The sequence below is a fragment of the Sphaerodactylus townsendi genome, linkage group LG06 (assembly GCF_021028975.2).
Source record: "Sphaerodactylus townsendi isolate TG3544 linkage group LG06, MPM_Stown_v2.3, whole genome shotgun sequence".
Classification (NCBI taxonomy): Eukaryota; Metazoa; Chordata; class Lepidosauria; order Squamata; family Sphaerodactylidae; genus Sphaerodactylus; species Sphaerodactylus townsendi.
Genome location: NC_059430.1, coordinates 56,259,045 through 56,283,889, shown reverse-complemented (window position 1 = coordinate 56,283,889; position 24,845 = coordinate 56,259,045). Strand labels below are relative to the sequence as shown.

Here is a 24,845-nt window from a genome sequence, read left to right as displayed (position 1 = left end):
CGGTTTATAAATCGAAACAATAAATAAATAAATAAATAAATCTTAGTGGTTAATATGTGAAAACATGTTGTTTTTAAATCCACAAGTTAAATTATCATAGTATTTATTACATAGTAAGCACATTTCAAGGCTTAAGAATTCATATTAATTTGGGATATGAAGTGTATTGGAATGGCCCTGGTAGGAACAAGAATTCAGAGTGGATACAGTTACCAAACTAAGAGTTAAGAAATGCTGATGGGCATGAACTGAATTCCAATTTCTAATGGTTTCACTTCATCTTGCCCAGACACTTCCTGCAAAAGACCATTATAAAGACTATGCTAACTGTTCACATTATACAATATTTACTGACCTCAGGCAAAGTCTCAAGGAATGTGTTCCTGCATATAGAAATGTTGTCAGAACAATATAAAAGCTACTTTGAGGAATTATTGTTGAACTAGAGTGATCATGTACCTAGAATGGCACCTTAATTTCTTGAATTTCTCATCCCACTTCTTCCCTCCAAAAACATTACAGCCTTCCCAACTAGTTTGTCTGGTTCAACTGAAATGGTTTCTGCAGCCATGTCTGTCTTGTATGTCTCTAATTCTGGAAGCTTTACTCTTGCTGTACATAGTTCAGATAATATCACTGAGTACCTCAAAAAAGGTAGAGAATTCCAGGAGAAAAAAATTATTCATCACAGCAACATCCAAAAATCTAATGACCATTTCCTGAATGTTTACAGAGATTACTAATTTAAAGACAACACCCACCCCCCCACCCCCCGCGCACGCACGCACGCACACACTCAACTGTTAGGAGAAACAAGACAGTTGTTACCAGCTAGCTAAAATTATGTTTGATGTTGCGTTAGTGCTTTCAGTATATATTAAAAGAAAATCTGACTCAGCAGTTAAATAAGAGGGAAAGTTCTAAAGGCTGCATAAAAACAGCCAAGACCCAACAAACTCTTTTGTATGCACCCAAACAACTGAGTACAACCCCCTGGGACTTCTATAAGGCTTCTCTACAACCCTTTGGATTGTAACCAACATGGTTTAAAAATAATTCTCTGAAGAAGTATTTGATTATTGTATTTATTTCAACAAAATTATATAACAAAAATCACTTTCCATGGCATAAAAATGGGTAAATCTCTAGTTTTTACAATGAGTTAGACTCGTTTTGAAACTGTTGCCAGATTTTTTTAATAAGTAGTATCCTTAATTTTGAAAATGTCAATGCCTCTTCCACGTCTGGTTGGAATTTTAGCAAGCCCCTGGGTAACTGGGAGACATCTGAGTTTGTCCAATACCAAAATGGATGTTCTAATAAAGGATGGGCAACAACATCAACTAATTTTTCCTTGTTCCATCGTCTTAAGCTGAACAGTTCTAAAAATGTTCAAAGCTGGCTATGCCAAAATCAGAAGATAAAAACAAGTTCTGCTTTTGTTTGTCACTTTATTGCTGGCTGAGGCACTTCTGGGGATTTGACTGAAATGGCCCTTAAGATTTATACATACACCTCTGTGTAAATGTAAAGTAAAGACTAGGAATGTATTTTAAAGAGTTACTCTAGACCGTTACCATCTGCTCAACATGCCAGACAGAACCCTGCCCATATAAAGCCTCCTTCTAGTAAATGAAACCAGAGGCTCTGAAAAGGACAAGTAATGATCTTCAAAGGAAACTTGTTTGATAAGTTTCTCAGCAATACACAGCTATGTTCCTCTAAGGCTATAAAAATGTCAAACATTATTTTAATCAAGCTGTAAGAAGTTGACAATGAACTTAAAAAATCAGGAGCAGAAAAGACAAATGGGGGCAGCAACACTAGAAATCTATTGGAAAGCCCTCTGAAATACAAGCATCCAGATGAATCGTGCAAGAACATAGCCACTGCAGGCATTTCCACAGTTTAGCCAGGTACTCCTGATGGACTGGATGCCTATTTGGCAACTGCTTACTACAACTCTTAAGCTTGTTACAGGGGGTTTTGTGGTTAAAAGAAGAAGAATATATTAACCCAGGGACACAACTAATTTCTGAAAATACTAGGTTTATTCACACCCCAGTGATAAACAACCTTATTATAATGTCTCTAGTGCTGTTATTTTTTTTCTGATTTTCTTTGTAGGTCACTGTCACAAAATACAAAACCTAGAGCATAAACAAGCAGACAATTATGAATGTTCTGTGTGGTCTTGAAGGAAATTAACAGATTATATGGATGTCATGAAATTCCAAAAAAAATGCATCCATCTCCTAATTAGTACGAGTCACTGCCATTTCTATAACAAAGTAATGAAGGCACAGCTAGTGCAAGCAGACTTACACCCATTTCATCTACTGGGCTGAAAAATACTTTGGTTGGTTCTTCAGGAAAGGATCTTCTCTAAACAAATATTGGTCTCCATCAACAGTTCTGATATCTTCACAGCTGCAGTCTAATAACTACATGACAACAGACTTCACAAGAACCAAACTATACATAGCAATGAATTAACTATTCATGCTTTAGGGACTTACTGCATTCTACATATTGGCAGAAAAGTACTATTAAAATGCTAGGTACAAGGAACCTACATTTTGAACTGGTTCTGTCAGTTTGTTTTAACAAAATGTTCACTTAATTCTACCAAGATACAAAACATAAGGCTGTAAGTAACTAATAGTTGTGTTTAGGCTATTACAGTGCAGATAATCCTCAAGGCCACATACACACTGTTCACTGCTGCTTACATTCTGCTGGGTTTTGATCCTTCTGTTAGAAAAAAAAGGACATGTCAGTGGAACACAGCAGATGTGATAATGGGAGCCTGTATATTTCAAGTTTTTAAATGGTACTGTCAGGGACGTAGGTATAGATTTTTTAGGGGGGGTTGGGGCCACACCCCCACCCGCCCCTAGCGCATGGCCACGCCTCCCCAAGCCCCGCCCCTGGCCTAGCGCTTATAAAAGCAGCTCTCCGAGGTTGGGGATGGCAGACTCCCCTGCCCTGCCCTTTCCTGCCCCTCCCCTCTGGGCAGAGGCATAGAGGGAAAATGGAGCCTGGTGCAAAATCTGAGTTTTGCGGGCCCCCCCCTCCCCCGGGCAGCTGCTGTGATGCTGGAATCCACCCCCAAACAGCATCACTTTCAATGGCATTTAAACTAGAGAGCCCAAATTCTCCTTTTAAATCCACCTTAAAGGGAGAATCTGGGGCCCCTAGTTAAACAACATTGAAAGTGATGCTGTTTTGGGGTGGATTATCCCCCACCCTGAAACAGCATCACTTTCAATGTAGGCGTAGTGGTTGGAAGAGCAGGGTGCATTCTAATCTGGAGGAACCGGGTTTTCCTGCTCTGCCACTTGAACTGTGAAGACTTATCTGGGGAATTCAGATTAGCCTGTGCACTCCCACACATGCCAGCTGGGTGACCTTGGGCTAGTCACAGCTTTTCGGAGCTCTCAACCCCACCCACCTCACAGGGTGTTTGTTGTGAGGGAGCAAGGGCAAGGAGATTGTAAGCCCCTTTGAGTCTCCTACAGGAGAGAAAGGGAGGATATAAATCCAAACTCTTCAACGCTTCTAAACTGAGGGACCTCTGATTCTCCCTTTAAATCCATGCTGAAGAGGGTGGATTTAAAGCGAGAATCTGGAAAAATTTAGAGGGGTGCCTGCTGTCAAGGTTGTGCAATTGTTAAGCTAGAAGCACCAAACTTTCAGGGGTATCTTTTGGGAGTCTCTCCTAATGAGTACCACCCAGGTTTGGTGAAGTTTGGTTCAGGGGGTCCAAAGTTATGGACCCTCAAAGGTGTAGCCCCCATCTTCTATTAGCTCCCATTGAAAACAATGGAGGATGGGCATTCCCTTTGGGAGTCCATAGCTTTGGACCCCCTGGACCAAACTTCACAAAACCTGGGTGGTATCAGTAAGAGACTCTTCTGATAATACATCCCAGGTTTGGTGAAGTTTGGTTCCGGGGGTTCAAAGTTATGGACCCTCAAAGGTGTAGCCCCCATCTTCTATTAGCTCCCATTGGAAACAATGGAGGATGGGGGCACCCCCTTTGGGAGTCCATAACTTTGGACCCCCTGAACCAAACCTCACCAAACCTGGCAGGTATCATCAGGAGAGTCTCCCAAACAATCCCTGAAAGTTTGGTGCTGCTAGCCCAAACAATGCGCCCCCTGCATGCCAAACACCGAAAAAGCACTGAAATGTTTTTAAAACCCACAAACGGGTGGGCGGAGCTTCCGACATGAATTGGGGGGGGGGTTCAAACCCGAGACACCCCCCCCTTACCTACGTGCATGGGTACTGTCAAGGCATGTTCCCAATAATCACTTACTTTAGGGTCATAATCGGGATCATTTTCTTCATCTGCTTCCTCTTCCCCTTCCTGAAAAATAAAAGTTATTGTAGCAAGAGTACTTTTATTTGAGCTTTGTGTTGTGTGGAGATTTAGAGGGCATTCCATAATTCATAGATATATTTGATTCCCATTTTGCCATGAAGTGTATGAATGCTACACTTAAGCTAACTAACAAACTGAAATTTACACGTTTATAAGTCACAGCTACCTGGCTCGGAATATGGGTAATGGTTAAATGTGTGCCAAGCATCACCATACCTTTGAAAATGTCTAAACTGACTCAGCATATAGCATTATCATGTTGCATGTGCACAGAACACACAGCAAGGTGAAGCCTATTTTTGTCTCAGACACCAGCTGCAGCTCCCTGTTGTTGCTCCCATAGTCAGTCCCTCCCACAAAAAAACCCCAAACCTCCAGGTGGTTTTTCAAGAATCCAAATGTAAGCCAGGCCAAGGAGTTCTGCAGCTTTAAAGTAAAAAAAAATGCAATTCTTGAACTTCCCTGAGCAACAGTGTTTTTTTAAAATCCTTTTTATTATTTTCTTCATTGTGTCTATTGAACTTCTTAGCTTATGATGAATTAAAGAAGTGGTTCCTGGAAGTCTAAGCACATTTCATGCTGGAACAGTGTTTTATTTCTCAGCAAAAAGGGTAAAGAAAATATGGGAGGGGGGTAATTGAAAATCTTTGCATAAGTCATTGGCTATAAGGTCAAGAAGTTTTCTAGAGCCTAGGTTAATATTCTAAGATCACATACATATTTTCTCCATCTCCTCCCAAAGCTTCTCTGAAATCACCCATTTGTGGAGCTTTAAAGATTATCCTCCAGAGGCTTTTTGCTTAGCTGTGTGAATGGCAACCATTATGTGTAGGATTAGGTCAAAAAAGAGGCTTAAGCCAGCAGCATATTCTGGATTTCTGCAGAATACTAGCTTACGTTGTACTTAAGCTTTCAGAATTCTCCATATAAAGAGCCTTTAAAAATATTGGTAATGGCATTGCAACTTGCAAGTCAATTGCAATTAAAGACTGGAGGCAGGGGACAGCAGTGTTTGTTCACTGCTGATGTTTAAAATGGACAAGTTTGCAACTTACCTCATCATCAGCCTCCTCACCTTCTTCATCATACTGAAAAAGAAAGAAAAAGGGAGGAGTAAGTACAACAGAATACAAGAAGTCACAAACAAACCAGTCTTGAAGCTGCAGCTACTTCTGTATGTCTAATGCTAATCTTCACACAATTAATATTGGGAGAGAATATTGGGAGCTTCTACATTTTTAAAGCATATCTCTGGATACTTTACAACTGCAATTTCTCTTTTCCATCAGGGCTACAAGCCTAGTTCAAATTTGGACAGAACACTGGATCTCTAGTTAAAAAAAATCACATCAGGCAGAAGATTACAGGAGGGATGGGAAGAACTGAACAGTTGGACAGCTGCTACAACATACTTAAGCTGTTTTATGTAAACAACAGGATTCTGGGCCTAGGGCAGCTCACATGACCTCATGTCAACTCAAGCAAAATTGGCACCATATTTATCAAGGGAAAGTTTCATCAGTCACAGAAAGAGCAGTCTGTCTTAATGGAAGGATTAAACTTTCTATCTTAGAACTGTTATAAAAATAAATACCACAACATAGCGAATTACACTTAATTCAATTTTATGCAATCACAATATGAACATGTAATAAAGATTCACAGACTTGACATCTTTACAGTTTATCACCAGGTGAAACTATGATCTATATTGTTTTGTAAACACTGGTAAACATAAGGCAACAGACTGAAGGGAAAATCAGCCATTCAGATGAGCCAACAGGAGCGCTGCTCCAGTATCCAATCACCTTCAACAAGGGGGATGCTGGAGGGAATAAAGGAGAAAGGAGTTTGAGTTGAGCCCAGGTTTGGCTCAGGAAAAAGAGCAGACAATGTGAAGGGTAGCTCTGCTTGGCAGTGTGGCAGAGCAATTTAGCTCTAACTCTGGGAGAGAAGAGACTGCTGAATTGTTAGGCCTATCTCTGGTGATGAGAAGACCTTGTACAATTTAGTCACTCTAGGGAATTGGCAGGCTAGTGTGGATGGAATTCTTTGTGTGAGAGAGGATCCAATGGAGTGGCTGGTCATTAAAAATCTGGGCCTGAAAATAGTGAAGAAAAGTCTAACTATTCTCTGAAGTCATAACCTGTTTAATTTTTTGTGCCTCAGCCAGTTCCTATTTTGTCTATCTGGAGACCTGTTCAGCTGGTTTGATACTTTAAAACCAATCTGTAAATCAATAAATCTTTTTAGTTATATATATATTAATCCAGCCTAAGTGATCTCAATAATCTCTATGTGCACCATGAAACGTATCTCATAGCAGCAAAAAGCTTAAAAACTCGCCATGGGCACCAAGTACAAAGTATCTCACATATACAGTCTGTCTGACTTCTCAAAATACCTATGTCCAAGGAACAGTTAAGGTTTCTCTTTTTGTTCAAGCAGAAAACATAAGCCTTTATTCATTAAGTTCAGCTACCCAAGTTACATTACAAGTACCTATTCCATGAGAAAAAAAACACAAAACATGATGCTTTAACTAAAAACATCCAAAATTTGATTTATGTATGGAAAGTCTCTTTATTTGATTACTTAACTTGCAGCACTAAAAGAAGATTCAGAAGTTAATTTTTAGTTTGAAGTAGCAGTAAATCTCCTAACTAGTTCAAATTATGCAGACTTTATACTGACACCAAGTTGTTCTAGTAAAGGCATCCATTCTAGTACATAATCCTTATATAACTGGAATAATTGGTAGTTACTAGTTTCCTATCCAAAATTATTCTCCCTACCCTCTAAAAATATTGATAGTCTGAAATCTAAGGCACAGTACATAGAATGCTAGAGAATCCTTTTAACTGTTTCATTCCTCCATTTGCCATTTAAAATACTTTAAACTGAAATGCCTAAACCAGGGGTCTGCAACCTGCGGCTCCAGAGCCGCATGCGGCTCTTTTGTCCTTGTACTGCGGCTCTGCATAGCTTGGGTCCTCTCATCCTCCTTAGGAGAGTCAGCCTAAGGATTAATTCCTAGCAAGGCACAGCCCGAGACAGCTAACTCAAGCCACTTCCGGCTTCCCTGTCCCAGCTGCCTGGTTGGCTGATGCCGATGATGACAGCACGGGGTGGGGGCGGAGCACCGCTGGTGGATCCTCTTGAACAGGTGAAGCGTGCCGAAAGAGCAGGGAAATGGGAAGGAGGTTGCAGGGAGGCATGAGATTTTCAAGCATGCAATCCCTAACCTCCAGTCCAGCCCCCCCTTGAATGGGGGGTCAGGGGTCAACCCTGCTTTGGGTGGCCTCATTTCCCCATCCCCCTGGTCCTTCTTGGGGGACAGGACCACATGGGGGACCCCAGGAGCACCACCTTGGGTTGCAGACCCTCCCTGCAGCTCTGCTGAGCTCCAGGGGCTTTCCTGACGGATGGCAGCCTGGCTAAGTCCAGGTGAGAGGTTTTAAAGGAGTTATTACCTGCAGCCCTGCAAGGTTGCACTTATCAGGGCTGTTTGATGGGGAGGCGGGTGGTGGGTGGGAATTGTTTGTTTCTGCATTGCCAAGGAGGGCAGGAGCGCATGGGGAAAGCCTTGCACGTGGATCTTGGAAGGTTCACTACAGAGTAAGCCAGTGGAGGGTAAGCTTATAGATCGTGGAAGGGAGGGTGGCCAGGATCATCTTCAGCCATGGTTGTTGCGGGTTGCCAACTCCCGGCGGGCAAATCCCAGCACATTTGGGGGTAGATTCTCAGAAGCTGTGGCTTTTGGGACCAGGGCAGTAAGGAATATGGCTGTCGAATCTACCCTCCATGGCAGACATGGAGGTCTGTTATTTTTTAAGAGTTCAAAATGTTCAAAATGTGATATTTACATAAATAAAATATAATTTTCTCTGCAGCACTTCATGGATTTCATAAGCAAAACACTATAATTGTTTATACAAAGCATAAAGGTAAAACAATATACAGTGCTATCTTCATTTTAAATGTCAAAAAGTATTTGCAGGTCCAAGTGTTTTCTTTTCCGTGGAAAAAGGGTCCAAATGGCTCTTTGGGTGTTAAAGGTTGCTGACCCCTGGCCCAAACTGACTTGAGAATCTGTAGACACATGTTTGTGGAGTCCTGAGGTTTATGAACTGAGTTCTAGGCAAAACTTTAGATGTGATTACATGTGAGTGGAAGAGGTGTGTGTGCATGTCAGACTCCAAATCTGTCCCCAAATTTCCAATTCTGAAGATGTTTGTGACAGACTGCACAGAATTAGTGAGTTTAAAAAGTGCAAGGTCTGTCAGAAGTCATTGCTGTTTACAAGTCAGAGTTGAGAATAAGCCTTCGAAAACAGGGAAGCTCCCTGACTGGACCAGCAGTCCTGTACTCTGACTGGCCTAACAACTTGATCACACAAGGAGAAGGAGGATAACTCCCTGACAAGAACAATTTGAGGGGCTTATGGATCTTAGATGATCTTTGTGTCAACATCTAACAGCCTAACTGTGCTAAAAAGTTCTCCGAGTAGTTCAGTCAGATTGTGAGAATCTGACTTGTTCTACTGATGACAGTGTTGAGCTGTGTGAAAACAATATATAATACTCAGACTAGAGAACTAGTGAAGGTTTACTGAGGGTCCTTATCTGAGGGGTGGCCATCTACATAATCCAGTGAGAGAGAGGGAGATCCTCTAGAGAGAAAATAATACCTGGGACCAGTACACTGAAGTATTGGGGTTTTTGCTTTTTTCTTCCGGAGAGAGAGAGAGAGTTTTATGTTTATTTAGGGTTTCTAACTGTGTGAGGGCTGAAAAAATAACAGGCTCCTTTTCACCTTCTGTGATAGTTAAAGGGCTGAGGAAGCTTTTATATCACCACATGCAGCTCAGTTCTGTTAAAAGGTGGGAAATCCTGATCAGAGAGTGGTTATCCTGCCTCAGTGAGTTGCAAGGTGAGGGGTCCATCTCAATGTTTTATGGCTAATAGTGCAATGGACACATGTTGAAATTCAGTCAAGGTCAAATTCAGCATTGGTTACAACATGCAGAATCCAATGCTTTCACATTCTGATGTCTCATTAATTATAAATGCAAGTTAACTACATGCTGAACTGTGGTTCAGTTGAGGGCCAACACCACCAGTCAAAGTAATTTTCAAAAAGCTAAGAAGAAGCATAACTTACATCATCATCATCATCTTCAATGGCTTCTCCTGTGAAATACAATATGGATCGTGGAACTATGCGCTCCCGTAGAAAGTGACCAATTTCAAAATCAGCAGCAAGAATTGCTTCAGCATCATCATCCTGTGCAAATATGAATTTCTAGTTCCATAAATTTGTAATCACTATGTTTACATAGAGTTCAGTTTCCCAGTTAGTCTGTACAGTCGGCTGCACAACTAATGCACTGTCTGATGCCTTCAGAACTCATCTGGAAGTTCAATAGCTTGAATTTAGTCTGAAGCTGAACTGAATTCATGTAATACAAACCCACAGATGAAAACTGTACATCTCTAGGACGGCTTAATTTGCATGTGATTCAGTGCAATTTTCCACTGCCTCAAGGAGTCTTGTCCAGAAAACTCATTTGCTCTTTCGGTCTGGCCACCAACTACTGCTTCTTGTTCACTAGCAATCATTTCCTTAGCCACTACTGCATTCTACATTCATTAAAAACTTAAACTATCAAATGATATACAGTTTTTCAATTTTTCATTCCTGTGGCACAGGCTGGTTTTATTCTAAATTTGACCAATCTATTCTTCTGAAGAGTTGTCAAGTCACAGTTGACTTTTGGTGATGCCAAAAGGTTTTCAAGGCAAGAGATGTTTAGGGGTGGTTTGCTGTTTTCTGTCTCTGAGGAATAACTGAATTTCCACAGTGGTCTCTCACAGAAATACTAACCAGGGCTCACCCTGCTTAGCTAGTCTAGGCTGACCCAGACTACTTACTGATATTCAATTTATCCAAATACATATATGTAACCTAAGCAATTCTATTAATTTTATTCACACAAGTGACCTTAAGCTATCCTAACAGGCTCACATAAAGGGCAAACATCATATTATTGCTCAGGGGTGGCTTCTTTGACACAAAGCATGTTTCCATGAAAGCCCAAGAAAGACAGCTACAGCAACTCATATGAACCCTCTTGACTGGACTTGTTTTGATAAGATCAGTGAACCCATGATCTTTGATACATAACATTTAATGTTCCTCATTTTATCACTGAATTCTACTGCATCTCAAGGTAAGCCAAAATGTATTACTTGCTATTGCAATTGTTCATGTTTCCCCCAAATTATAATTTTCAAGAGGAAAATAAACTAAAAGGGACTTACCAAGTCTCCACTTTCGGGAACTGTAAGAACAGAAATAAATAGTAGCATTAAAGTTTTGTTTTTAATGGGCATCACACTACAATTAAAACGAAACACTATTTACCTTCAGGAGGACAGAAAAAGTTGAAGAAAGAGTCATTAGAAACTGTTTTTGTCACTGTTCTAACTGTTCCACGCCCCTTGTGCTTCTGCTTCTTTTTGATGGTTTTCAAAGTAACATTCTTCCCCTTTTTCCAGTCTATTTGGCACCTGAGAGAAAATTCTATTATTGAACTACATAGATATATTCTCACACTCAAATATATATGCTTACATGGTCATCTTAGCTAGCTCATTACATACTAGGTAGAAAGTAAAATCAGAATGAAAAGTATCAAATGAAATCAATACAATGTTTTTATTGACATGACGTGAGCGGTTTCTCTCCATCTAAAATCTTCAAACCAGACAGTCAAATCAAGGTTTTCAGGAGACCCAAATAACCATCCTTCCAAACAGACATTACCACAGACTAACAATTTTTAAGGTAACAGTATACTTACCCAGTACACCCCATAATTTCTGGTCCATCGAAGGAGAAAGGATCAGAATCATCAGGTTCTGATCTCATTCTGTACGTTTTTGTCAGCACTTCATTTGTGAAATATTCATTAGGTTCAAAGTGGAATTCTAATGTAAATGTCTTTAAAAAAAACAGAATGTCAGAAACAACTCAATGACTTCAATCCAAAAATCCAAGTTAATTTAAATGAATCAAATATATTGTTTTGCCAGTAATGCACATAGCAGTGTTGTTCTGCACTTTTAAAGGATGTTTTATTTATTAACTATCTGAACATAATGGATTGGTTTATCAAAATGAAACCACAACAGATTTGAAAAAACAAAAACTGGTAGATCCTACCAGTTTGTCTGCTAGCATAAGAGGGAAGAAAGGAGATCTCCTTTTCACTGTAGTCTCACGATTCCCTGTGGTGCCTTTTTGACAATTTCTACATTAGATTTCCACATCAGATCAACCCACTATATCTTTTTCAGCTCAACTGAAGCTCAATCCACAGTGTCCTCCTGGCCCTTCTTTGTAGCTGAATACTCCACAGGGTCCTAGTGCTGGTAAGTGGCACTGAAGCTTGATGTTTGGGGAGGGTTGGAGGAGGTTTGGGGGTGGCAAAAGCATCAGCGGCAGAGAGGACCGGGGGCAGTGCAGCCGTGGGCAGTTCAGGGCCTTCCCAGTCATCTGAAGACCTCCAGAGCCAACGGGTTAACATGATGTGGTGTCAGAAGCTCAGGCCTCTTTTGGCTGCTCCGGGGGCTGTCAGGAGGCAGCTGCATGAGCTGTGGGGCCCTGGGCCTGCTGGGGTGGCCAAACCAGCAACAGGCAGGGGATGGCAAAAGCGGCAGTGTTGTGTTCTGGGAGGGAAGAGGGTTGGAGGGGGACTACTTTTGACGAAGTAGAAGCATGCTCCTGCCTGCTGCACCACTACAACCGCACTCTCTTCTTTATGCTGAGAAAGGCATAGTATCAGACTCCCTACCTTTCCTTCTTTAAAGAACCTGCACTCTAACATCAGTATGGTTCAATTCCTGTTCAACTTTATAAAGCAGTTCTTAGGGATAGGTCCACCCCTGCATGTTTATTATTCAAGAACAAAAGCAGATTATATACTGCAGTTTGGGAAAGGGTCTCAGGATTACATGAGCTCTGCTGCATCAGACCGCAGGTCCATCTAATGCAGAATCATCAGTTGGCACCAGTAACCAAGTGCTGTGGGGGAGGGGGGGACAAACAAGGATTGCATGGTTTGAAGCAGGTTAAGAACCTTGTTTAAGGAAGGAACCTAGTTAGCCTTAATAAACTTAATGCTGGTGCCAACTGATGATCTGAGTAGAAGGCCACTCTACAGACTTTAGAAGTAACACCTCAAATGATGCTTTTCAGTGGAGGCAATTCACATACTGAGTTTAAGTGAAAATAGACTGCAATATAAATTTTAGGAATACAGCAAGCTTAGAACAGACTATGTCATTTAGATGTGTCCCACGGGACTACTGCATTCAAATGATACACAAAGAGCACCTAGTTGTGTCCAAATTAAAAAATATATACATTCTAACCAAAACAGCTTACCATTGGCTGCCCAGCCTCTGAAAACTTCACTTTGATATCTTTCAAGTGTTTCAGAATAGTTTCATCATGTTCCTTTAAAGTAAAATTACAGTTAATGCTTTCTAGAATTTATTCTTTTTCTACAGCTCTGTATTTTTTTGTAACTGCTTTAAATAATTTGGAATGAACATTGGAAATTAAATTAAAATACTCCTGTAGCTAGTTCACCAGGTAATGGCAACATGATCAGAAGCACCGTTCCTCCAAATACTAGATGATGAGAACACAAAGAAGAGTTGTTGCCTTCAGACCTCCTTGTCGGGTGGCTGACAAGAGACATCACCCAGATGGCCACTATTAGACAACTGTTTCCAAATGAGCAGAGTTCTTATATTCCTTCAGAATACAATTCTGTTTTGGAGGTTTTACGGTCTTAAGAAAATGATGCACTATTGCAACAATTACAGAAATTAACCGCAGAAATTAAAGCTGACTTACAGCAAAAACAAAACCTTGCCCAAGATTTTAGAAAGTTGAAACCAGTTAATCAGACCAGTTTTGAAGTGTTACTCAGTTTTCCCCTCACCTGAACCATATCACTGAGCAAATCAACGTTCTTGAATACAGTCAACCAAAATTCCGGAATTCCTTTAGGATCATCTTTTTCTTCATCCTTTTTCTCTTCTTCAAGCTTGGCCTTCTCTTTCATTTCCTCCTTGTTAAAATTAAGAAGTTAATCTTTCTAAAATTTGAGTGTTGCAAGTTAGAATTAAGATATAGTTTCATTCCAATTGCCACTGTGTTCACCTATGTCCTACAAGGTCAACTGCTCGACAGTTCTAGTTTTCCAAAAGGCATCTTAACACTGAGGACTGTTTTCTTGGCATTCAAAATAGACAAACAACTAACAAAGCCATATTACATTTCTCTCTCAAGTGTCTTCTATCATGAAACTCAAGGCAATGTATATAATACTCTCACAAACTCACCCAACTCAGGCACGGACTAGACCAAGAACTGCTTGACTGCAGCAGAGGCTGAATTATGTGCGTTCTAACCACTCTCTGCTTCTGACTATTAAGGCATGATCTTTGCAAGATTTTTAAAAATCACATTCAGGTACTCACTGAAATCTCCTCCTCAACATCTGTTTTCCATTCACATTCTTCCTCCGTAGGTTCATAAACTGCATTGATGATTTCACTCCTCTGGAAGATTAATGGTTTAATCTTTCAGGTGAACATGATTTTAAGTTTTACCTGAAACATGCAAAACCCATCACAGGACAAAAGAGTACCAAATTACATTTTAACACAATACAAGTAGCAGGTGAACTGACCCAATAGGAATTCTGTCTTATCTGCCACTTACACGTACCTAGCTTTCAAAATTAAGTTTTCAAACCTTAAGCACATACCTTGTCAAACAAAGGCTGATAAAGAGCAGCATATTTTCTTTCCAATTCATGAACTTCTTCATAGAATTTTGCTTCTATCTGTGCACATTTCACTTGAAGATTTTTGAGTGCATTCACACGTCTCTTTACTACTTTAGGTAAGCTAGAGGGGGAAATTATACTGCATTATTACACTAGCAATAATACATCATGTCCTGTTCAGAATGGAAAGCTTAGTCTAAATAAGTTGGGTTGAGTTGTTTACCATTTCTTTTTTATCTCCAAATTAACAGCACAACCTAGACCAGTGGTGGCGAACCTTTGGCACTCCAGATGTTATGGACTACAATTCCCATCAGCCCCTGCCAGCACGGTCAATTGGCCATGCTGGCAGGGGCTAATGGGAATTGTAGTCCATAACATCTGGAGTGCCAAAAGTTCGCCACCACGGTTCTAGACTGACGTAACAGCCTGAGTTTTTTTATTACTTTAGGATCTAAAAAAGCAAGAATCAATGGCTTATAATCGTCATGCAAGTAATATATTAAGTGCATTCCACACAGATCAACAGTTAACAGCTGGCACCCTCTCATTCAATTTTAATGAAAGATGACAGATTAAAATACATTATTCCAAACATCCTCATCCTCATAAATCTGTGAACTAACCAAGCATCCAACTATTAGCAGTTTAAGTGCTCTCCCACATCTAAAACCTCTGTTTTCTTAATACAATGCATCCCACAGTGAGAAAGCATTCTGGTGAAAAAAGTGTTTGGAACTGTAATCAGTTAAAGTGAATTGAGCTGCTTTATTTCAGTCAGTGAAACAAGAATGACTACAAAGCAGAGCCAATAATAGGTTGGGGCATCCTGAATGTGCCCCATTTATCCCCTTTTACTACACTGTCTGACATTATAGACATCCATTAAACAATTGCAGATCTGCTTGCTGCATATCCCTTGTCAAAACTAGTTGGAGCTGAAGTATAGTTGATAGCAGCACCACATCATATACAGGAAGCAAGGGGGGGGGTGTTCTGCAATCAGCTCCTTAGCTATTTCAGACTGATACCCTATCAACAGTGGCATACTGAACCTAATTTCACACAACTACAGAATTGCTGTTTAGGACAAGATTTTCAATTTATCCAATGGATATGATGACCTGACTGAAATACACAGAGCACACCACTCAAAAAAATCAAACTTACTTACACATACTACAACACATTGGCCCTGGTAGAACAATGTTCTCACACCAACATTTTACTTGACATATTGACACTAACCATCAAATCCACTTTACTCTCCTGTACCTTCATTTCCTTGCTCCTTCTCATTTAGATATTTACCTAGGATGGAACTGAGGGCAGGTTTATGTAGAAAGCTGTATGTTTACAATTTAATCTGAATTTACCTATATACACAATTGTTAGACATCCTGAACTAAGAAGTGATCATTCTGCAGCCCTCACATAAATAGCACAGAAACTGCAGAATATCCATTATCACCAGAATTATTATAGTTACACCTTTGTTCTCTTAAACATCATCATTACTTAAGAAGTGACATGCAAGCATAAAAGTGCCTTGGAACATAAGCTACAATGGTGACGGGTCACAAAATCTATAATATTGCTACTGAACAAATGGAACTATCAGACAGATGTAAGGGATTTTAAAAAACTGAATAACAGCTGAGATACTTTGACATCATAAAACTGACAGCTGGTTTCATTTTATATTTATTAATTTTGTTTAAAAGCAGGCCACGTTAACTTTATTCCAACAAAAGGGTGCAAATGTGTTGAAGCCTAACCAAGCCATAGAAAAAGAAATACAAACTACAGCACTTAGGGGTATGATTAAAAGCTGCAAGCCTGAAATTGTCACAAAGTTAGATTACATTTTTGTTACAAAGACTATTTACAGCTGGGATGACCAATATTTGAGGAAATCCAGCTGAAAAGCAAGGCATGAATGCCTGTCTATAAACCAAGATTTTTAAAAAATGCTTCTTATCCACAACGGTATCAGTGAACATACTGAAAGACACTGACAATAATCATAAGCATACCAGTTGGAAATAAACCTCATTGAAGTCGAAACATACCAAATTAAACAACTTCGGACTGGACTGACGCTGAGTCAGAATTTGGTGAGCAAAGTCCAAATTAATGCAGAGAGGAACTACCAGTAATATCAAATGAGAACAGCTTACCAACCAGCACAAACACACATACACACACAAGAAAGAGAATACCCATTCTTCACTATGCCACAAATATACTTAGGCCCCTTCCGCACACGCAAAAGAATGCGTTTTCAAACCACTTTCACAACTGTTTGCAAATGGATTTTGCTATTCCGCACAGCTTCAAAGAGCACTGAAAGCAGTTTGAAAGTGCATTATTCTAGATGTGCGGAATGAGCCTAAGACTCTAAAATTCATTATCTATCATTTTTAGCTCTTGAAGCACTATGGAATAGCATAATGTGCATCACAAAGAGTACAGAAAGGCCAACAAGGAGAAAAGCAAGGCCAATCAAACCAAGGCACCAAACTCAGTACATAGATTTCTCTTAAAATACAAAGGAAGTAAATTTTACACAATTCTTTAAGAAAAGTTCATGTTGTTCAACCAGTTACAGAATGGTGGTTCATTAGAGCTATGTGTAAAATATTAGTATTATCAGAAATATCAGTGTTATTCATAAACAAATTGCTACATTTTCAGGCTTAGTAGGAGGGTTTTCAGACTTTTTTTTAAAAAGTCCAGAGGGTGCCATCAAACCATTTTTAAAAATTGAGAAACTGCCTGACAACAATGCAAAACTGAATTACTTAAACGTACGCTATCCATTCATGAGCTGAGAACCAGAAAAAATAGTACAACAGCCTGAAAATTAGTTTAACAAGGATTAGCTATAAAAGGTGCAGGTAAACTAGTCAACTAACCAAAACCTTTAGAATAACTCAATGTTGATAAAACATGCATATTTTATTTAGAACTCTAATAATGACATATACTCAAACAAAACTTTCAGTTTCTCAAAGTATTTGTAATTTCAGTCCAGTCCATGCCAGTTAATCAGAAAATGTATGCTTCCTTCAAAATAAAGGATTTATGCATTCAACAGTTCATTCAAAGAAATGTGTTCCCACACTAACACACATTACACTATGTGTCACACTAAACTTCCAGTGTTTTACAGTCAGTCAGATACTTCTTGTCTAATTTGCAATACACTTCTCTTTGCTTCTCTTACACCGAGCTATCCCAGAATATTGGGATAAAGCCCCTAGGCTTTTATTTCTGCTCTAGCAACCACGTGATTAGGCCATGGACTACCAGACAGCAGTGAAGTACAGCTGGCTAGGGACATTTACAGGTTTTAAGTAGGCAGGAAGTTATATAGCTAAGCAGCACTATTTTAACTTGATGACAACACACAGGGGCGCTCTCATAAGAGGTTCCATGACCCAACAGTATCAGCATATAAACACCTAAGTTATTTCATTTAAAGTAAACTAATGCACATGAAATTGGAGATTGACAGAAAAGTAATGTAATCTTAAGCAATCTTAAATATGAGATTTTGCTAAACTCTGTGAAGCAGCAAAAGAAGTGAATTTATCTAGTTTCTAGAAGCAAGCAAGCATGGGCGGGGTGTGTGTCTCTCATGAGGAGTATCTGCAAATTCCATGCGCAAATAGTCCTGCACCAAGGCCTCCTTACTGTTTTGTCATCTGTAGGTGTATCAGTTAAGAGAAGCAAAGGGTACCTGAAAGATGCCTCAAGCAAGCATGCAAGTATTAAAACCAAGTTTTGAAAAATTACACCTGGTAATTTAATTCATTTAGCAATGCTTTAGCTGACATGCTATACAAGCTGTAGGGTGAGTGTACTGGAAGCAATGACAGACTGGCTTTCTGACAATTTTCTTTAAATGTATAGCATCTCAGTGGAAGTAGAATCATGAAACTCAGTAAGGACTTACTGATGTTGATCAAGGACCTTGCAGATTAGCAGAGGTTACTTAAATATGCTGCGAGAGAAGAAAAAGGAAATTCGATCTTTTCTCCAATGTTATTTAATATCTATATGTGCCCTCTAGTATGTGCCCTCTAGTGGAGCTCATCAGGAGGTTTGGGGTGGGTGCTATTAGAATGTTGATGATACCTAGCCTTCCCTCTTGCTGGATAAGCAGCCCAAGGTTGCTGCCTTGGCCCGGACTCAATGCCTGGATACTGCAGTTGTGTGGTTGAGGCAGAGATGGATGAAATAAATCCAACCAAGACTGAAGTCCTGTGGCTGGAAAAAGCTGGGTCGAGTTGCAGTTCCTGCACTATGGATAGAGGTTCCCAGCTTACATCAGTGAACACTGCAAGGAGCTTGGCAGACACTTTGCTTACCTTGGACAAACAAGTTTCCTCAGTGGCAAAACTTGCATTTTTCTCTATCTGTCAGGCTTGTCAGCTGTCCCCCTCTATTATCAGCCCTGGCTAATTCATGTGATGGTCACCTCTAGAGTAGACTATTATAATTTGTTCTGCATAGGGCTGCCCTGAAGATGCTTCAGAAACTTCAGACTGCTCAGAATGCAGCTGCCAGGCTGCGGACTGATCCATCATGATCTGCACATATCAACCCTATTTTGAAGCAGCTGCACTGGCTTCTGAGTCAAAGTCAGGGTGCTGGTTCTAACCATTAAAGCCCTGAATGGTCTGGGACCAGCATACCTTAAGGACTGCCTCTCCTGCTATGCCCCCCCCCCCTCCCAGTGCTTGTGGTCTGCTTCATGAAGACTTCTAACAGTGCCTGGCCCATGGGTAGCTCATTTAACTGCAACAGGACAAGGGCTTTATCGATTTGTGGCCCAAACCTGGTAGAATCGCTGCCACAGAGATACTCATGCCCTGTGGGCCCTGTCTGTTCTACAGGCCTCCCAGGACTTGGAAGATGGATTTATTCCTCTAAGAATTCCATCGGCAGTCTTACTAGGCCTTCTATCAACTTCTCTAATCCTCGTACCAGTATCTCTATTTTTTTTTAAATTAAGTATCCCAAACCCAATTACTGGGGAAGGGGTGAGATTAAAATTTGAAAGTAATATAAATCAATAAAGCTCACAGCACACCTGAGGTCAACTGTGGTCAGTAATCAGACTGAGGGGGACAAGGGGCAAGCTACACATTACTGCATGATGCCATGTTTTGTTCAAAAAAGCAGCTTCTGGAGGCTGTGATTTTTTAACAGCAACATTGAAAACAGGAGTACTAAACCCTTTTCTTGCATGCCATTTCTATTCCAAATCATACTGTCTCCTATCCAGACCAGACCTTCTTTCAACCCCCCCCCCCCATGGTACTCCTAAGCTCACACTGGCTGAAACAAACATACAATTGGCTCCAACCTGTGGGTTGCCAACTGCCCCAATAACTCCTCCAGCTCTCTACATGCTGCCACCAGCCAGAGGTACAGCATCATCACTTTGCAAAGTGGCCCCTTTAGAGAGCCACTGCCAGCACTGTGGAAAAGTTAGGCAATCAGGCAAAAGAGGGACAGGTGCAGAAGGGTTGGACTTGTACATGATTAAACAAGGCCCATATACATGGTGCAGTGACAGGCCAAGGAGGAAGCTCCAGGTTCTCTCCAGGCCATGGAGGAGAGGCTTGTGAAGAGAACTGGAACAAGGTGGAGTCAACCCCTTCCCTCTCAGCATTGGAAGCCTTTTGTAGGGCCCAGAGGCTCAGCTGGGATTGTGGGGCAACATTATAACATGAACATCAACACCCTGGATCACTACACCATGAGGTTTGGTAGGTGTTTGTGTGGCATGCACTCTAGCTAGCACCTATGTATCAAAAGATGGTAAATTTTAGCGCTGCCAAGATAAACCTTTTTTCTAACCTTGCAAAGCTACTACAGTTTAAGCCTACTGCTATCAATGGGATTATACTGGGGCATTCTGCATACAACTGCACTACAAATTCCTTACTTTCAGTTGAGGATAGTTCTGTAGAAGGGTCCTCATAAACTCCTCAGGCCATGTTACTGACAGAGGGAAGCTGTGGCACAGCAGTGAGAATAAACACAGGTCAGGATCCACACCTTGTACTGTTGCCAGGGCCTGAACTCATGGCTCTGTACCAATTGAGGGGAGCCTCATTCCTGGTCATAGAATGCACTGACATGAGATTCAGCAATATATTTAGAAAGTGATATACTACAGATAAAGTACACTTCCAGAAATATGACAATCATGGTGTCCTTTTTTAAAAAAGATTCTAGCCTCAAATTATTTATTTTCTTGTAATAAGTTTTCTTGGTATGAATTTTCTCTCCCACATTTTTTTATGAATGCCCTTGTTTTCCTTAGAGTGCAGCTGTCTGTAAAAAATAAACAGTTAAACAAAGAAAGGTAATTGCTCTGTAGGGGATAACGGTATGTACCATAAAGCTCACAGCAAGAAGGGAACAAGTACTGGGTGAAATTACATGCTTCAATCATAGGACCAAAAATTTGCCTGGAAACCCAGTACCAAGCAACCATACTATGCTTTTACTGTTCAACAGAGCAATCCTAAGGTCAACTCGGATCTATTCAGTGGAGCTTACTCCCAGGAAAGTGTTCTTGGGAGTTATACTGTATATATCTTAGTTTTCTGAAATAACAGTCATTAATTCTCAGAAACCAATTGCTTTTCTCTTGACTTAAGTCTGCCATCTAACATTTGAATGTCTTTTTATCCTATAGAAGACAAGAACATAATGCAGACTTTTTTCTCTAGCAACAGAAAAAGTCAGCAAGAAAACTACAATACAACTAAAGATGTAGAAATACTTTACCTTTCTATGTATCCTGTAGGTGTTCCAACCAGGCCATCAAGTCTTTCCTGAAGAGCTGCAAGAATCTGTGGATTCTGCATCATTTGTACAGTCAACTGACGAGCTAAATAAATCAAAAAAGAAAATTTAAAAACATCATACCAGTGTAATTGGTCCAGTCTACACTGAAAAGGCAGGTTTTTGTTAATAAAGCAACATAAAATGCTAATAGATATTTCTTTGTTATCTAAAAATTAAACTAGAAATCACATTGATTGCTGAGAGTTCTCTAGGCTGTGTGGCCATGAGCTGGTGGTTTTAGCTGTTAATGTTTTGCCAACATCTACTGCTGGCATCTTCAGAGGCATGCTATAGTAAGATGTGTTCCTCTCTATGGCACAGTGTGAAGGGAAACGTCTTACCATGACATGCCTTCAAAGATGCCAGTCATAGATGTGGATTGTAGTCGACCGTGGTCAGGCGTGGAGAGCAGAGAGCCCAGAGGCGGAGATAACATCTGGTGGAGATGCATGTGAGATGTGAGCTCGATGTTCCTAAGCTTGAGTCTCCGCATGCTGGTTCCTGGCACCTTTTATTATGATTCTAATGAGGAAGTGTAGAGGCGGAGACCCGGGAGAGTCGGAGGCGGAGGCGGGAGATCATCATGTGATACATGATCTCACCCTGGCTATACGTCGCGGAGAAAGGCGTGGCGTCTGGGCCTAATCCTCACCTGGGGGGCAGATCATTGTCCCTTTGTCTAGGGCAGCCGGTGGCCCCAGGCCAGATGGTTCACTGACGTGACTCATGCGGGGGGGGGTTGAGGAGTGGGGAGTGCGGTCACGACCAGAGGCCCGATAGGTCCGTTGGTGTTCAACGTTCTACCCGCAGTGCTGCTGGGTCAGCAGTGCATCACTACATCTCCTCCTTTTTTACATTTTAGAAGGGGACGAGAAATGCTGGGGGGGGGGGTGATTTAAAGGAGTTCGTCCTCCCTCCATACGTCTGGGTCAAGCTGACGGCCAGAGCTGCTTGTATGGCGCATTTAGAACTTGGATTTTAGCGGGGTAAGGGGAAATTGAGGGGCTTCTTACACACGCATTCTAGGCAATATTGAGACACACACTGGAGCGAAACAAGATCAGATAGCTTGAGGCGCATACAATTGAAGCCAATGCCAGAGCTGTACAATAGCACTCAACCATCCTCCCGGCAGCCAGCTCCAGAGGGCTGACCACCAATGAGAGACAAAACATCATACTTCAGATTAGATTACAACTTCTTGCAGCTCCATGATACTTTCATTATGAATCCAATTGGGAATTGTCAGAGAGGGTTAAAGCAACACACATATTATAGTACATTTTCACAACCTTGGTGATGCAACAACAGCAAGTAATCAATATGCATGTACGATTATCTAAGATTAAGCTTAGCGAGAAGTTCCTGCTGCTTTCAGGAGGCCAGGGCATCCAGAAGGCGGTGGAGAGTAGAAGTTGATAGACTTTGCAGAAGCAGGCATGAACCCGACCCCGATAGTCTTGCAAAAGCGTTGTGGGAGGCGGAGTCCGGGGGACTCCCCACTAAGAGGAAGTCATAGGAGAAGTGAAACTCCACGCTTTGGAGAGAGGCCGACAGTCAGGCTCCGACAGGAGGAGGGATCCCGAAAGGCAGAAGCCGGAGGCTTGGCAGCCGGCGATCCAGGCTCCCTGGGGTGGAGCCTAGAGGTGGGAGCCGATGAGTTGTTGAGGCGACTGGAGGCAACAAAAAGAGTCCGGCAGAGAGTTAGGAGGCGGGAATGTAATTAAAGCGTTCTCTCCCACTTGGGTCCAGAACCAGCCCCTGGGGGGGGCAGGATGTTTCGAACTACGGGGGATATGTCCTCCATGTGTGTGCAGTTCCAATTGGCCGAATCGGTGGAATGGGCGGGTTGAGTTCCCCGTTTGGCCTGCGCCCGGCGATGCGAAGGCGCGGGTGTTCAGATAGAAGTGGTTTGGCGACAGTGCTTGGTGACAAGGGAGAGAAGCGCCCGGCCGGGAGGGTTTGGTGAGCCGAGGTCCCCAGTCAGGCGCTCATAGAGAGTGCAGATGGGCCGAGCATTCATAAAGGGAGCTTAAACCAGACTCCGCTACGAGGAAGTCTCAGGGGGGAGCTTTACCAAGCGAGGGGAGCAGGCAGGAGCTTAGCAGGCTCCCGACCCCTAGGTACTGGCCCAGGCAGAAAAGATGAAGGCGTTGGCAAGCTTGACAACAAACTGCTCCCAGATGTTGGTCTGGTGAAAGCTACCGTGGGGGGTGGCCGATTACTGCCATCGGTAGGAGGCAGCAGAGCGAAGGCAAAGGATGGTGGCGCTTGAGTTGGCGGTGATGATGTCGCAAAGAAGGCGGCACAGAGGGTTCTCGGAGTGTCTCGGGGTAGCCTTGCTGGCGCCCATGGCGGCTCACCCAGCTTGTCTGGCCGGTCGCTTTGGCGATCTCCCAGGTCATTTGGGTCTTTAGAAGTTGGCGGCTGGCTGTTCCCTGTTGAGGCCGCTGGGGCGGGATCGCTTTAGAAGATGTGTTCCATCTCCGGGATGGGAGTTAGTTTCCTCCTGGCGCCATTCCATGGGCTGTGCCCTGTCATGGCGAGTTCCCGGTAGTCCCACAGGGGACCTGTAGGAAGAAGGACTGAAACACACCCCCCTTCCCCAGGTTATGGGAGGGGCGGGTCCCACTGAGGCTTTCGGTTCTAAGCCGGATGGCGGGAGAGATGGAGACTCCGAGTTTTTGTGTTGAGATTTGGGTTTATAGTTTAATATAAGAAGGCTTGTTTTGCAGCCTGCATTGAAGGTTGCTTTAATGCAATCCTACTGGGGGCGCCTTCTCTCCTCTTTCTTTAATTGTTTGACAGGAGGGCAGGAGGTAGAAGCGACCCTGGTGAAGAATTAGCTTCAAGAAGCGTCATCAGAAGTGCGCGTCAAGGTCGAGGAAACCTCCCGAGGGGAAGGGGGGGGGGGGGGGGGGGGGGGGTTGCAGTTCCCTGCTATGGATAGGGTTTAGCTTACATCAGTGAACACTGCAAGGAGCTTGGCAGACACTTTGCTTACCTTGGACAAACAAGTTTCCTCAGTGGCAAAACTTGCATTTTTCTCTATCTGTCAGGCTTGTCAGCTGTCCCCCTCTATTATCAGCCCTGGCTAATTCATGTGATGGTCACCTCTAGAGTAGACTATTATAATTTGTTCTGCATAGGGCTGCCCTGAAGATGCTTCAGAAACTTCAGACTGCTCAGAATGCAGCTGCCAGGCTGCGGACTGATCCATCATGATCTGCACATATCAACCCTATTTTGAAGCAGCTGCACTGGCTTCTGAGTCAAAGTCAGGGTGCTGGTTCTAACCATTAAAGTCCTGAATGGTCTGGGACCAGCATACCTTAAGGACTGCCTCTCCTGCTATGCCCCCCCCCCCTCTCCCAGTGCTTGTGGTCTGCTTCATGAAGACTTCTAACAGTGCCTGGCCCATGGGTAGCTCATTTAACTGCAACAGGACAAGGGCTTTATCGATTTGTGGCCCAAACCTGGTAGAATGCGCTGCCTGAAGATACTCATGCCCTGTGGGCCCTGTCTGTTCTACAGGCCTCCCAGGACTTGGAAGATGGATTTATTCCTCTAAGAATTCCATCGGCAGTCTTACTAGGCCTTCTATCAACTTCTCTAATCCTCGTACCAGTATCTCTATTTTTTTTTAAATTAAGTATCCCAAACCCAATTACTGGGGAAGGGGTGAGATTAAAATTTGAAAGTAATATAAATCAA

At 42.0% G+C, this 24,845-nt stretch overlaps 1 protein-coding gene across 6 annotated transcripts in view; it reads right to left on the bottom strand.

Moving 5' to 3' along the window:
• Positions 1-1,071: 1,071 nt before the first annotated feature.
• The window catches only part of NAP1L1 (nucleosome assembly protein 1 like 1), a 38,789-nt gene continuing 15,015 nt past the window's right edge, over positions 1,072-24,845 (bottom strand). Inside the window, exons 1-12 of one of the 6 annotated variants that reach the window (XM_048499740.1) lie at positions 21,072-21,171; positions 14,238-14,379; positions 13,948-14,028; positions 13,407-13,535; positions 12,842-12,913; positions 11,256-11,395; positions 10,817-10,962; positions 10,714-10,733; positions 9,554-9,676; positions 5,446-5,478; positions 4,300-4,375; positions 1,072-2,842 (exon numbers count right to left, since the gene is read on the bottom strand). In XM_048499740.1, the coding sequence (XP_048355697.1) occupies positions 2,616-2,842; positions 4,300-4,375; positions 5,446-5,478; positions 9,554-9,676; positions 10,714-10,733; positions 10,817-10,962; positions 11,256-11,395; positions 12,842-12,913; positions 13,407-13,535; positions 13,948-14,028; positions 14,238-14,379; positions 21,072-21,154 (1,272 nt within the window). In that variant the 5' untranslated portion in view covers positions 21,155-21,171 and the 3' untranslated portion in view covers positions 1,072-2,615. Of the gene's footprint in view, positions 2,843-4,294; positions 4,376-5,445; positions 5,479-9,553; positions 9,677-10,713; positions 10,734-10,816; positions 10,963-11,255; positions 11,396-12,841; positions 12,914-13,406; positions 13,536-13,947; positions 14,029-14,237; positions 14,380-21,071; positions 21,172-24,845 lie in introns of those variants that run through there. The other 5 variants (XM_048499743.1, XM_048499741.1, XM_048499744.1 and 2 more) reach the window with 5 other exon arrangements.